Source organism: Symphalangus syndactylus, chromosome 8 (assembly GCF_028878055.3).
Source record: "Symphalangus syndactylus isolate Jambi chromosome 8, NHGRI_mSymSyn1-v2.1_pri, whole genome shotgun sequence".
Classification (NCBI taxonomy): domain Eukaryota; kingdom Metazoa; phylum Chordata; class Mammalia; order Primates; family Hylobatidae; genus Symphalangus; species Symphalangus syndactylus.
In genome coordinates this window covers 64,854,191-64,869,343 of record NC_072430.2, presented here as the reverse complement: position 1 = coordinate 64,869,343, position 15,153 = coordinate 64,854,191, and the positions used below count along the sequence as shown (strand labels likewise).

General features: G+C 38.4%; 1 protein-coding gene across 3 annotated transcripts in view; it reads right to left on the bottom strand.

Moving 5' to 3' along the window:
• The window catches only part of TXNDC16 (thioredoxin domain containing 16), a 120,479-nt gene that overhangs the window by 71,044 nt on the left and 34,282 nt on the right, over positions 1–15,153 (bottom strand). For all 3 annotated transcript variants that reach the window (XM_055289348.2, XM_063645584.1, XM_063645585.1), the window contains exons 8-9: positions 12,943–13,033; positions 9,309–9,459 (exon numbers count right to left, since the gene is read on the bottom strand). In XM_055289348.2, the coding sequence (XP_055145323.1) occupies positions 9,309–9,459; positions 12,943–13,033 (242 nt within the window). The remainder of the gene's footprint in view (positions 1–9,308; positions 9,460–12,942; positions 13,034–15,153) is intronic.

Here is a 15,153-nt window from a genome sequence, read left to right as displayed (position 1 = left end):
CTGAGGATTCTAACATCTTCCTAATTCCACTGGGGTAAGACCTTAGCCACCCTCCAATAGTCTCAAGGAATCTTTCGAGGCTTTATCTCCTTTTCTGTACTCTGCATTCATTTTCTCTGTTCTGGTCTATGGAAGTCCACGAATCTGTGCTTCTAGGCCTCTCTCTGCCAAGTATTTCTAGGCTGACATCAAGGTTTGAATTCTCAGGTTAGCTTTCCAATTCGGCTCTGATCTTCAATTCAGCCTTTCAGATCTTTCTTGGCTTTATGCTACTGGTCATTCCTACCTATTTCAGTGTCTACCAGGGCTTCTGGAGCCTCTGCCTGAATCCTATATCCAAGTTCCCTAGTTGTCTAGGAAAAAAAGTTCAAACAAATAAAATGCTTATGCATTATTCTGTGAAAGTGTTGAAGCAAACCCTACTCCAGACTTTGATTAACAATTTAATATTCCTTTTGGGTGAACAGTGGTTAGAGCAGGGTCACCTGCACGGCACAACTCTACAAAGTACCACTGACATTGTATTTTATAAAATGTGTATTTCAAGGGGCTGTTGTTCCTACAGAATACAATATAAATGATGCCCTTAATTTTTTGCCATGCTATGCTTTCAGGTAAAACCACACTTAACTGAAGTCATTATGAAGTTTCCAAAGTTTTGGTTTTTTAATTTCAAAACTAATACTACAGGGGGGTGGAGCCAAGATGGCCAAATACGAACAGCTCCAGTCTACAGCTCCCAGTGTGAGCGACGCAGAAGATGAATGATTTCTGCATTTCTAACTGAGGTACCCGGTTCATCTCACTGGGGATTGTCAGACAGTGGGTGCAAGACAGTGGGTGCAGCGCACTGAGCGTGACCCGAAGCAGATGCCTCACCCAGGAAGTGCAAGGGGTCAGGGAATTCCCTTTCCTAGCCAAGAAAAGGGGTGACAGATGGAACCTGGAAAATCGGGTCACTCCCACTCTAATACTGCGCTTTTCCAACGGTCTTAGCAAACGGCACACCAGGAGATTATATCCCGCGCCGGAGGGCTTGGAGGGTCATACGCCAACGGAGCCTCGCTCATTGCTAGCACAGCAGACTGAGATCAAACTGCAACGTGGCAGCAAAGCTTGAGGAGGGGCGCCCGCCATTGCCGAGGCTTGAGTAGGTAAACAAAGCAACCGGGAAGCTCGAACTGGGTGGAGCCCACCGCAGCTCAAGGAGGCCTGCCTGCCTCTGTAGACTACACCTCTGGGGGAAGGGTATAGCCAAACAAAAGGCAGCAAAAAACTCTACAGACTTAAGTGTCCCTGTCTGACAGCTTTGAAGAGAGCAGTGGTTCTCCCAGCACGCAGCTGGAGATCTGAGAAAGGACATACTGCCTCCTCAAGTGGTTCCCTCACCCCCGAGTAGCCTAACTGGGAGGCACCCCCCAGTAGGGGCAGACTGACAGCTCACACGGCCAGGTACTCCTCTGAGACAAAACTTCCAGAGGAACAATCAGGCAGCAACATTTGCTGTTCACCAATATTCGCTGTTCTACAGCCTCTGCTGCTGATACCCAGCCAAACAGCGTCTGGAGTGGACCTCCAGCAAACTCCAACAGACCTGCAACTGAGAGCCCTGACTGTTAGAAGGAAAACTAACAAACAGAAAGGACATCCACACCAAAACCACATCTGTACGTCACCATCATCAAAGACCAAAGGTAGATAAATCCACAAAGATGGGGAAAAAACAGAGCAGAAAAATTGGAAACTCTAAAAATCAGAGCACCTTCCCTCCTCCAAAGGAACGCAGCTCCTCACCAGCAACAGAACAAAGCTGGACAGAGAATGACTTTGACGAGTTGAGAGAAGAAGGCTTCAGACGATCAAACTACTCTGAGCTAAAGGAGGAAGTTCGAACCAATGGCAAAGAAGTTAAAAACCTTGAAAAAAGATTAGACGAATGGCTAACTAGAATAACCAATGCAGAGAAGTCCTTAAAGGACCTGATGGAGCGGAAAACCATGGCACGAGAACTACGTGACGAATGCACAAGCCTCAGTAGCCGATTAAATCAACTGGAAGAAAGGGTATCAGTGATGGAAGATCAAATGAATGAAATGAAGCAAGAAGAGACATTTACAGAAAAAAGAATAAAAAGAAACAAACAAAGCCTCCAAGAAATATGGGACTATGTGAAAAGACCAAATCTATGTCTGATTGGTGTACCTGAAAGTGACGGGGAGGATGGAACCAAGTTGGAAAACACTCTGCAGGATATTACGCAGGAGAACTTCCCCAATCTAGCAAGGCAGGCCCACAGGCAGATTCAGGAAATACAGAGAACACCACAAATACACTCCTCAACAAGAACAACTCCAAGACAAATAATTGTCAGATTCACCAAAGTTGAAATGAAGGAAAAAATGTTAAGGGAAGCCAGAGAGAAAGGTCGGCTTACCCACAAAGGGAAGCCCATCAGACTAACAGCTGATCTCTTGGCAGAAACTCTGCAAGTCAGAAGATAGTGGGGGCCAATATTCAACATTCTTAAAGAAAAGAATTTTCAACCCTGAATTTCATATCCAGACAAACTAAGCTTCATAAGTGAAGGAGAAATGAAATACTTTACAGACAAGCAAATGCTGAGAGATTTTGTCACCACCAGGCCTGCCCTAAAAGAGCTCCTGAAGGAAGCACTAAACATGGAAAGGAACACCTGGTACCAGCCACTGCAAAAACATTCCAAATTGTAAAGACCATCGAGGCTAGGAAGAAACTGCATCAACTAACGAGCAAAATAACCAGCTAACATCATAATGACAGGATCAAATTCACACATAACAATATTAACCTTAAATGTAAATGGGTTAAGTGCTCCAATTAAAAGACACAGACCGGCAAATTGGATAAAGAGGCAAGACCCACCAGTGTGCTGTATTCAGTGCAGAGACACACATAGGCTCAAAATAAAGGGATGGAGGAAGATCTATCAAGCAAATGGAAAACAAAAAAAGGCAGGGGTTGCAATCCTAGTCTCTGATAAAACAAACTTTAAACCAACAAAGATCAAAAGAGACAAAGAAGGCCATTACATAATGGTAAAGGGATCAATTCAAAAAGAAGAGCTAACTATCCTAAATATATATGCACCCAATACAGGAGTACCCAGATTCATAAAGCAAGTCCTTAGAGACCTACAAAGAGACTTAGACTCCCACACAATAATAATGGGAGACTTTAACACCCCACTGTCAACATTAGACAGATCAACAAGACAGAAAGTTAACAAGGATATCCAGGAATTGAACTCAGCTCTGCACCAAGCGGACCTAATAGACATCTACAGAACTATCCACCCCAAATCAACAGAATATACATTCTTTTCAGCACCACACCACACCTATTCCAAAACTGACCACATAGTTGGAAGTAAAGCACTCCTCAGCCAATGTAAAAGGACAGAAATTATAACAAACTATCTCTCAGACCACAGTGCAATCAAACTAGAACTCAGGATTCAGAAACTCACTCAAAACCACTCAACTACATGGAAACTGAACAACCTGCTCCTGAAATGACTACTGGGTACATAACGAAACGAAGGCAGAAATAAAGATGTTCTTTGAAACCAATGAGAACAAAGACACAACATACCAGAATCTCTGGGACACATTCAAAGCAGTGTGTAGAGGGAAATTTATAGCACTAAATGCCCACAAGAGAAGGCAGGAAAGATCTAAAATTGACACCCTAACATCACAATTAAAAGAACTAGAGAAGCAAGAGCAAACACATTCAAAAGCTAGCAGAAGGCAAGAAATAACAAAGATCAGGGCAGAACTGAAGGAGATAGAGACACAAAAAAACTCTTCAAAAAATCAATGAATCCAGGAGCTGGTTTTTTGAAAAGATCAACAAAATTGATAGACCGCTAGCAAGACTAATAAAGAAGAAAAGAGAGAAGAATCAAATAGACGCCATAAAAAGCGATAAAGGGGATATCACCACCGATCCCACAGAAATACAAACTACCATCAGAGAATACTATAAACACCTCTACGCAAATAAACTAGAAAATCTAGGAGAAATGGATAAATTCCTCGACACATACATTCTCCCAAGACTAAACCAGTAATAAGTTGAATCTCTGAATAGACCAATAACAGGCTCTGAAATTGAGGCAATAATTAATAGCTTACCAACCAAAAAAGTCCAGGACCAGATGGATTCACAGCCGAATTCTACCAGAGGTACAAGGAGGAGCTGGTACCATTCCTTCTGAAACTATTCCAATCAATAGAAAAAGAGGGAATCTTCCCTAACTCATTTTATGGGGCCAGCATCATCCTGATACCAAAGCCTGGCAAAGACACAACAAAAAAAGAGAATTTTAGACCAATATCCCTGATGAACATTGATGCAAAAATCCTCAATAAAACACTGGCAAATCGAATCCAGCAGCACATCAAAAAGCTTATCCACCATGATCAAGTGGGCTTCATCCCTGGGATACAAGGCTGGTTCAACATATGCAAATCAATAAACGTAATCCAGCATATAAACAGAACCAACAACAGAAACCACGATTACCTCAATAGATGCAGAAAAGGCCTTTGACAAAATTCAACAGCCCTTCATGCTAAAAATTCTCAATAAATTAGGTATTGATGGGATGTATATCAAAATAATAAGAGCTATCTATGACAAACCCACAGCCAATATCATACTGAATGGGCAAAAACTGGAAGTATTCCCTTCGAAAACTGGCACAAGACAGGGATGCCCTCTCTCACCACTCCTATTCAACATAGTGTTGGAAGTTCTGGCCAGGGCAATCAGGCAGGAGAAGGAAATAAAGGGTATTCAATTAGGAAAAGAGGAAGTCAAATTGTCCCTGTTTGCAGATGACATGATTGTATATCTAGAAAACCCCATTGTCTCAGCCCCAAATCTCCTTAAGCTGATAAGCAACTTCAGCAAAGTCTCAGGATACAAAATGAACATGCAAAAATCACTAGCATTCTTCTACACCAATAATAGACAAACAGAGAGCCAAATCATGAGTGAACTCCCATTCACAATTGCTTCAAAGAGAATAAAATACCTAGGAATCCAACTCACAAGGGAAGTGAAGGACCTCTTCAAGGAGAACTACAAACCACTGCTCAATGAAATAAAAGAGGATACAAACAAATGGAAGAACATTCCATGCTCATGGGTAGGAAGAATCAATATCGTGAAAATGGCCATACTGCCCAAGGTAATTTATAGATTCAATGCCAACCCCATCAAGCTACCAACGACTTTCTCCACAGAACTGGAAAAAACAACTTTAAAGTTCATATGGAACCAAAAAAGAGCCCACATTGCCAAGTCAATCCTAAGCCAAAAGAACGAAGCTGGAGGCATCACGCTACCTGATTCCAAACTATACTACAAGGCTACAGTAACCAAAACAGCATGGTACTGGTACCAAAATAGAGATGTAGACAAATGGAACAGAACAGAACCCTCAGAAATAATGCCACATATCTATAACTATCTGATCTTTGACAAACGTGACAAAAGCAAGAAATGGGGAAAGGATTCCCTATTTAATAAATGGTGCTGGGAAAACTGGCTAGCTATATGTAGAAAGCTGAAACTGGATCCCTTCCTTATACCTTATACAAAAATTAATTCAAGATGGATTAAAGACTTAAATGTTAGACCTAAAACCATACAAACCCTAGAAGAAAACCTAGGCAATACCATTTAGGACATAGGCATGGGCAAGGACTTCATGTCTAAAACACCAAAAGCAATGGCAACAAAAGCCAAAACTGACAAATGGTATCTAATTAAACTAAAGAGCTTCTGCACAGCAAAAGGAACTACCATCAGAGTGAAAAGGCAACCTACAGAATGGGAGAAAATTTTTGCAATCTACTCATCTGACAAAGGGCTACTATCCAGAATCTACAATGAACTCCAACAAATTTACAAGAAAAAAAAAAAAAAAACCCCATCAACAAGTGGGCGAAGGATATGAATAGACACTTCTCAAAAGAAGACATTTATGCAGCCAAAAGACACATGAAAAAATGCTCATCATCACTGGCCATCAGAGAAATGCAAATCAAAACCACAATGAGATACCATCTCACATCAGTTAGAATGGCGATCATTAAAAAGTCAGGAGGCTGGGAGCAGTGGCTCACGCCTGTAATCCCAGCACTTTGGGAGGCCAAGATGGGCGGATCACGAGGTCAGGAGATCGAGACCACCCTGGCTAACACGATGAAACCCCATCTCTACTAAAAATACAAAAAAAATTAGCCAGGCGTGGTTGCAGGCGCCTGTAGTCCTGGCTACTCGGGAGGCTGAGGCAGAATAGCGTGAACCCAGGAGGCAGAGCTTGCAGTAAGCTGAGATCCCGCTACTGCACTCCAGCCTGGGCAACAGAGCAAGACTCCGTCTCAAAAAAAAAAAAAAAAAAAAAAAAAAAAAGTCAGGAAACAACAGCTGCTGGAGAGGATGTGAAGAAACAGGAACACTTTTACACTGTTGGTGGGACAGTAAACTAGCTCAACCATTTTGGAAGTCAGTGTGGCGATTCCTCAGGGATCTAGAACTAGAAATACCATTTGACCCGGCCATCCCATTACTGGGTATATACCCAAAGGATTATAAATCATGCTGCTATAAAGACACATGCACACGTCTGTTTATTGCGGCACTATTCACAATAGCAAAGACTTGGAACCAACCCAAATGTCCAACAGTGATAGACTGGATTAAGAAAATGTGGCACATATACACCATGGAATACTATGCAGCCATAAAAAATGATGACTTCATGTCCTTTGTAGGGACATGGATGAAGCTAGAAAGCATCATTCTCAGCAAACTATCGCAAGGACAAAAAACCAAACACTGCATGTTCTCACTCATAGGTGGAAATTGAACAATGAGAACACATGGACACAAGAAGGGGAACATCACACACCGAGGCCTGGTGTGGGGTGGGGGGAGCGTGGAGGGATAGCATTAGGAGATAAACCTAACGTTAAATGATGAGTTAATGGGTGCAGCACACCAACATGGCACATGTATATATATGTAACAAATCTGCACGCTGTGCACATGTACCCTAAAACTTAAAGTATAATAAAAAAAAACTAATACTACATAATTCCTAGTAAGCATCATAAAGTGAAATAAGATCAGAGAATCTTCCTCCTTATTATCTATCAAAAAAACAAAAAAATAGTTTTGAAATACAGCAAAAAAAAAATTCATGAGCAAAAACTTTAGGAAAGGGCACAACTTCAAGCCAGAATGTTGTAGCAAAGAAAAAACAGATTTTTAGTAAAGCTAGCTATGAGTCCTATCTTACCCCCAATGGTGAAGGACAAAATCCTGAGAATTCTTAATAATATTCAACTATTCAAAGAGAAGGAAGTGAACCTGGAGGGAAATAGTGAAGAACTATACAGTGAACTGTCCTTTTTCTGTCTGCTCTATGCTGGAATGGAATATTAAAACATATTCAGAGGGTATTCTCCCAACGTGAAAGGAAAGAAAGACCTTTAAACTGCTTTCTTTAAAAAAAAATTGCTTGTAGTCAAAATGCAACCACAGAAAACAGTTACTTAAAGAACTAATGGGTGCAGCACACCAACATGGCACATGTATATATATGTAACAAACCTGCACGTTGTGCACATGTACCCTAAAACTTGGAGTATAATAATAATAAAAATAAACAAAAATTTAAAAATGACAGCACATAAAAAAAAAAAAAAAAGAACTAAGGAATGGCTGGGCATGGTGGCTCACGCATGTAATCCCAGCACTTTGGGAGGTCCAGGCGGTTAGATCATGAGGTCAGGAGATCGAGACCATCCTGTCTAAGACAATAAAACCCTGTCTCTACTAAAAAATACAAAAAAATTAGCCAGGTGTGGTGGCAGGCGCCTGTAGTCCCAGCTACTTTGGAGGCTGAGGCAGGAGAATGGCGTGAACCCAGGAGGAGGAGTTTGCAGTGAGCCGAGATCGCGCCACTGCACTCCAGCCTGGGAAACAGAGCGAGACTCCATCTCAAAAAAAAAAAGAACTAAGGAATAAAGCCCGTAAAATTGTGGTGGTGAGCTCTGAATCTATTTAAGTGCAGAAGCAATACTTTTTAAGAAGAGGGAATTATGGTTACAGAACAGAATATACAGAATATAAATATCATAGACCTTGATAATGTTCAAAGAACAAAACGAACACAAATAAGAAGGGCAAGGAAGCTGAGATAGAAATAAACATATGAAGTTAATTTTCTCATCTTTCACAGGCAGGAATAAGTCAATACTATCTAAAATGGAAACAAAGTTTTAAAATATAATGATTTTAATTTCTTAATGTCTTTCATAACCATTTTAAACACTTGAGACCATATTCCTTAAAGAGCCCTCTACTGATGAAAAACACTTATCAATAGTTCCATAATCCCTCTAGTTTCACATCAGTTTCATTTTCTTCTATTAAACTCAAATAAGATTAGACATCTTTACTATAAAGCAGTACACACAATATGACAGGTCCACTAATCCATTCATTCCCCTAACTCTACACATCCATATGGGTGCAAAGATGACAAGTGTGGTGGTCATCGAAAGTTAACTTCTGAGTAAAGGGATTAAGTGACTTCTTAAACCTTTCCTTCATACTTGGCTGCAATGTTTGGATTACTTATAATATACATGCACCATTTTTATATTTTAAAAAAGACATACTGAATGAAAATATCTACTGAAGATTTTACATATGCTCAGCACAACCCTTCAACTTTTCGGAGAGAACAGTTTGCTGATCACCATCACCTAGTGTCTCTACAACATTCTTTCAGGCTAATGGTAAGGAAACTGGAGCATCAGAAATCCTATGGTTCTAATATCTACCAACTTTTAAAATAGTGATCAAAGCATTCATAAAAGAGGTCTTTTCTTAACCATGATGTGGTCTTTGTGATCTGTGAGTGCTCACCAAGACCCAGAGTTCATTATTACTACCACAGAATATTTTCACTTACACAATGCTCTATTTGGGTTTCAATGCAATAATATATGAAGGCATTAAAATGTCATTTAATGGACAGTCTATCTTCTATTCTACCTTTAATAAAGAATTATTCCTAAATCCCTCAAAATAAAAAAAAAGGGAAAAGCTATAACTGGCATTCATCTAGTAAAACATGCATCTATAAGTCAAACTTAATAAATTTTATGTTAAAATAAGACACATACCTTTTGCAATTATACAGGCAGTAGAAGGCAAATAAAAATATAAAATAAGACACATACCAACAGAGGTGCTTTCATCGTCTTAATAAACAGGTGAATGTTCAGTGTAGTCAATGGCTGTTCCATTAGTGTTCTTCTACATTGCTGGGTCAAGTCCAAGACTAGTTTACAATGAAAAAAGTAGAGATGTGCATATTCCACATCCTCAGAGCTACAAATTAAAAATTAATTAACTTAATGAAGTTCAATATGTGATCCTTCTACTATCCAATAAGATGTAACAATAAATTTTGTCTTAAGTCTCATGCTTTTGAATTATTATTTTGGTAAAAGCCTGAAAGAGTATAAAATTAAATGAACTTGGGCAAAAAAGAAGATATAGGATATTAAAGAAAATTAACCTTAATATCTGAACAAACTACGAGTTGTATAAACAATTTTTTTTTTTGCTGAACTCTTTAATATGATAGTTTCTAAATTATAATAGGTTATAGGCAAGCCTATAACCTTTCTTCCATAAAAGGCTGTCACCTTGCGGACAATGAGATTATCTTCAAATATAGTTGCTTTTCTAGAGCTATGCTAAATGAAGCTTTGTAATGCAAATTTTCTAAATTTAATTTAAACCCAAAGCTGTTTTGAATAAACTTCAGCCAAAACATTCTAAAATAGAAACCATGTGACAGTTTGTGGGAGTTTGTGAGTTTGTATCCGAAATATTACAAAACTCAGCAAATATGGCTTATAATTCGAGCTTTCGCATTCCCTTCAGTATGAGAATTCAAAGATAAACTTATAGTGGAGATAAGGTTTGCCAAAAATAAAATAGCATTTTAGAAATATCCATATGGCATTAGTAGGGTTTGGCAAAATACTATAAAATTTTATTTTTAAAATGCTATTTTAATTCTTGAGACATATTTAAACTGAGCTGACAAGGTTCACTGATTTCAAATTTAATTACAAAGTAATTTCTAATCAATTCAATGATTAAAGAAATAGTCGCTCAAAGATTTACTTAATCCCTACTATGGGTTAAGCCCTGTGCTAAACACAACAGATAAAGGTAAATAAAACAATTACATCCTTGAAAGAAATATAGTTAGTCAAACAGTTAAAATGTAGTTTGTAAGTGCTATAATATGCAAAAATACTATAAGGAACAGGAAATATTTCTTTCTGCTTCAAATTAGGAAGTAGAAGGAAGGAGAAGAAAACGGAGATTATCGCAGAGCTTAAAAATCAAAAAGGGAGAGAATTCCCCCTCCAATAAGATAGGACAAACGAGCATTTCAAACAAAAGCTAAGATGCAATGAAAGCATATAACTTGTTGAGGAGATTCCTGAATAGTCACATACTGCTGAAAGGAAAGTGTTGAGTGCAGGAGGTCCTAGTTAAGGCTGGACTCCATATCACAGCCTCTGAAACAGAATAATGCTGGAAAATTATTTTATCAGGGATCATCTGCTTGCAGATAACGGAAAACAAAAACAGTGAAACTTACTTGAAGTTTATAAGAGAATCTCACAGAACATAAGGAAAATTCAAATAATTGGATCAGAGAAAAGTCAGAGAATAAATGTAGAGACCTGAACAGCAAGAGTTCAGGGACCTTCGTTTGCCATATTAACACTTTTCAGCTCTCAATTCAATCTGGGAAGACACCTTTTTGTTTTACTTATAAGTGGGCAAAACATTCCTGTGAGCAAAACAGCTACCGTGCTGTATAATCCAGTTGTTCCATGTCCAATTCTAAGTTCCTGGGAGAGAGGATCTCTTATCTCTCTCATTTGCTCAAGTAAGCCAGTGGACTGGCGGGCCCTAGGTCAGGTGTCCACCTCTGATTTAATGGATTGTGACATGTCTGGGGCATGGGTAATACCCTTCTTGGCCCACAGATTCGTTAGGAAGGGAATATAGGGAAGTAGCAGAAAGTACTGGAGTCTATGGCATGCTATCTCTTTTACTACCTATCATAAACGCTTTTCTTAACAAATAATTTCAAACACACTCAGATCCAATATGATACAGCAATTAATATACTAGCCTTAACTGATGTTATAACGCCAGAAACTAGAATAGTGTCTACATCACACAGCAAGCATTCAATAAATATTCGCTGAATGAAAGAATTAACAAGTGAAAGAAAGAATGTATTCACCTCACTCCTATTAGGAGATAATCCAAATAGCCAACTACTTTATCCAGAAGTGATATCACAGCACCACTGTATTCAGAATCCATAGTCTTTCCCTGTCACCTCAGGTCCAGGGATGACTCATCACCATCTTGTTACCCACAAAGAAATGATATTCCAAACTTCCCCAATACATCATATATTCAAAAGCAAATGAAAAACAGGATAAGACGATAACTGTGCATTTTTAAATTCCCATTTAAAAAATGGGAAAAGCAAAAAAATCTTACAGAACAATACCATCCCTTAGTCTTAGATCAGAATATATATACATATTCTGTGTGTATATAAATATACATATATATACACAGTATATATACACATATATTATACATATATGTATAACTTACTGAACAGCATGTGTAAGGTAAATAATAGGACCTATACCTTGACAATAAATAACCACCTCTTTATGTTTTAATATCACTATTATTTGCAATTATTCATTAACTAAAAAATATAGAGGCTGGTAACATGAGAGAATACAAACAACTAACCCTCAGAGAAACTGTGGGGCTAGCATGCAATCACTGTGGTATGGAGAATAACAAGGCTTCACCCATTCCAGGATGGGAAATCAGCAGTACAGACAAACAGTGAGCATGCATACATTTTAACTCATTAATGAGAGAATCAGCAGAATGAGACAGGTCAATAAGGAGAGACTAATGGAAAAAGGAATGCTGGTCAATGTCATACAGAGCAATAAAAATATAACTTCTCTTTGTAGAAACTTTCTTTTCTGCCTACTCTCCTTCCCTCAAAAGTCATTTCACCTTATCAGTTTGCTATGCCCTAGCCTCTAAATGTAGAGCTGTAAAACATCTGGGCTTTAAACTTTTGTGTGTGGCATATCATATAGCTGCTGTTTCCTGAGAGGTCAGCAGGAGGGCTCATTAAAAACTCTTGGATGGCATTAAAAGGTCATATAATCACCATTTTGCCCTGTTTTGGATTAATTTTCCTGAAGAGCATTTTGAAGTCAAACAAAAAAGAAAGAAAACTTTAACCCTAGGTTGCCCAGCCAAAAAGTGTGGAAAGTAGGCTTCTACCTAAAATTGTAAACTAGACAAGAAAAACAAACATTCAAACATTCTGTTCAAAAACTGTACCTAAATACAGTTGACAAAGTAACTTACGAGAGTCTCACAAAGAATTTCTGAAGCTTCATTTTGAAAGCTGTTATTTTACCCCCTATCTGATCACCGCAGGAGATCCATTCCTAAGATACCCCGCTTGGCCACTCACATCTTGTGGCTTATCCACACTGCCTTCGTTACCTTAGTCTAACATCACTTCTGTATATTTTAAGACTGTAATACAGCAGACTATAGTAATAAAGGGGATTTCAGGTTTCATTTATATATTCACATCTGCTATGGTTCCTTTATCTAAGCCCATGCTGTGGGAGCATAATGGAAATGCTAAGTAATGTGAAATAAGTGAAGAAGAAAAAAAAAACCTTTAAATTGCTGACATGTGCTTTTTATACATACCCAATACTTTCCAAAAGGGCAATTTCTGTGGTTAAGACAAATTGGTATGTAGTCCCATACACAAAAGCGGCTTCCATGACTGCTCTGTGCTCTGAAGAAGAGATAAAGGGAGTTGGAAGACAGGAAAAACTAGTTTGTGTGACTCTATGTAAACTTCTATTCTGAGTATTATCCTACACTATGTTCTACTATATTTAAAGAAAAATCCTTCACAGGGATACTAGTTGGGAAAACGCAGGCAGTTAAAAGAAGTTATAAAAAGTCTATTCTATTCAAGGTAAGAGAAGAATTCAGAGGGAGTAGAAAATGAGTTTTTACTTGAGAATATCATATACAACAAACTTGTGGTAGTTTCTTTCTAGTAGTAGAGAAGAGAATATGAATCCACCATACAACTTTCATGTTAGGTTTTATTTGTGTATGTGTCTGTGTATATTATTTCTGGGTTAGTTTTTTTAATCAAACTTACACTGAAAGAAAACAATAATTTTACAAGGCATATTAAGAAAAATAGCCACTCCCCCACCCTCTACTGCATTTCCAATTCCCAAGGGACAAGCACTTTCAACTCATTTCTTCTTCTCTTATTTCTTTTATCTCAACTCTTTATTTCAAACATATGTGTGTGTGTGTGTGTGTGTGTGTGTGTGTATCATATATAACTTAATATGTATAACAAGAGTTTTAGTATTATCTGTTGACTTCGTACTGTGGAAGATGACAAATCATCTCTTTCCTGAAACTCAGCTCCACAAATGTAAACATATCCCATCCCAACTCTCCCAATATAGTTCTAACTTTTATTAGATCAATATCCAGTATTTACTTTGTTGACTCAGTAAATATTATTTACAGATAAGCCATATGGTACAGAATGGCCACTTTCCCTTTTTGAGCAACTTCTTCACTATAGTTATAACTATCTTTTTAAAATTTTGGTTTTTTTTTTTCTAATTTCTTCCTAAACTCTTCCACAATTTTCTAACTCTCAATACTTCAAATATATCATGTATACTATCAAATCCATCTTCTTGTAAACATTTCTGCAGAGCCTTCTGATTTGCTCCAATATGGACTCTTGCTACCTGGCCTGCTGCACAACTGCCATCCTGAGGATTCTCTTACTCCCTCTCTTGTGTTGGGTCCTTTTGCCTGTTATCCAATATTGTCTTCTTTATTGCTCCCTTGTGCCCATTATCTAACACCTTCCTGCAAGAGGCCATATGGAATAGACAACTTTTGCAGTCCTGCACATCTGAAAGTGTCTTAATTTTATTTTCAAAATTAACTATAGTTGGCTGGGTACAGAATTCTAGGTTCTAGTCATTTCCCCTGAGAATTCTGAAAACACTGCTCCATTTCCTTCCATTTCTAGTACAGCAATTTAAGAAGTTCAATGCCATTCTGATCCTGAATCCTTGAACTGCAAACTCTCCTTTTCCCTCTGGAAGATTTTAGAATAGTCTTTTTATCTAATATTCTAAAATTTCAAAATAGGATGTCTTAGTGTGGCTCTGTGGTCATCCACTATGCTGGGACTCAATGTGTCCTTTCCATCTGGAAGCTCAAATCCTTCAGTTCCGGGAAATTTTCTTGAAGTATTTCTTTGATGATTCCTCCCTTTCAGGTTTTATTTTCCCTTTTCTCCTCACTGTCATTTCCAGACAATTATCTTCCCATCCCCCACATATTCTCCTAGCACTTGAATTGCATATCATCAGATTATTTCACTCACCACCCCACCTTGGAGTCAACCCCAGCCAGGATCACTTCCCGTCATTCCATGAAGAATTTAGCTTCTGTCACACTGTCACTCTCTCTAGTACTACTCCTTTCATAATCCTTGGGAATTTTATTCTTATCATCCAGGTAGATGATCCTTTCAAAATCCCAGCCTCTCAGGACTTGGCCTTCTTTATCCCAGTCATCTTTCTTCAATCATATCTTAACCACTAACTCTACACCTCTCAATCACCAATTAATGCAATCCCCTCCATAATTTCCCTCCTCCCCCACACAAACACCCATCTCCAGCTCATTCTGTTTATCATACAACTCTAACCCATCAGGACCTACAATCCATAGGTCCTCCCCCTCTGGTTTTCTCTTTCCCTCTAATTAAGCTTAAATTCCCTGGTCAATCTTTATAATAATTTCCCTGCCTTGTTTTTTAGGCTAAAAAATATAATCCAGGTTAACTCAGTGCTCAGC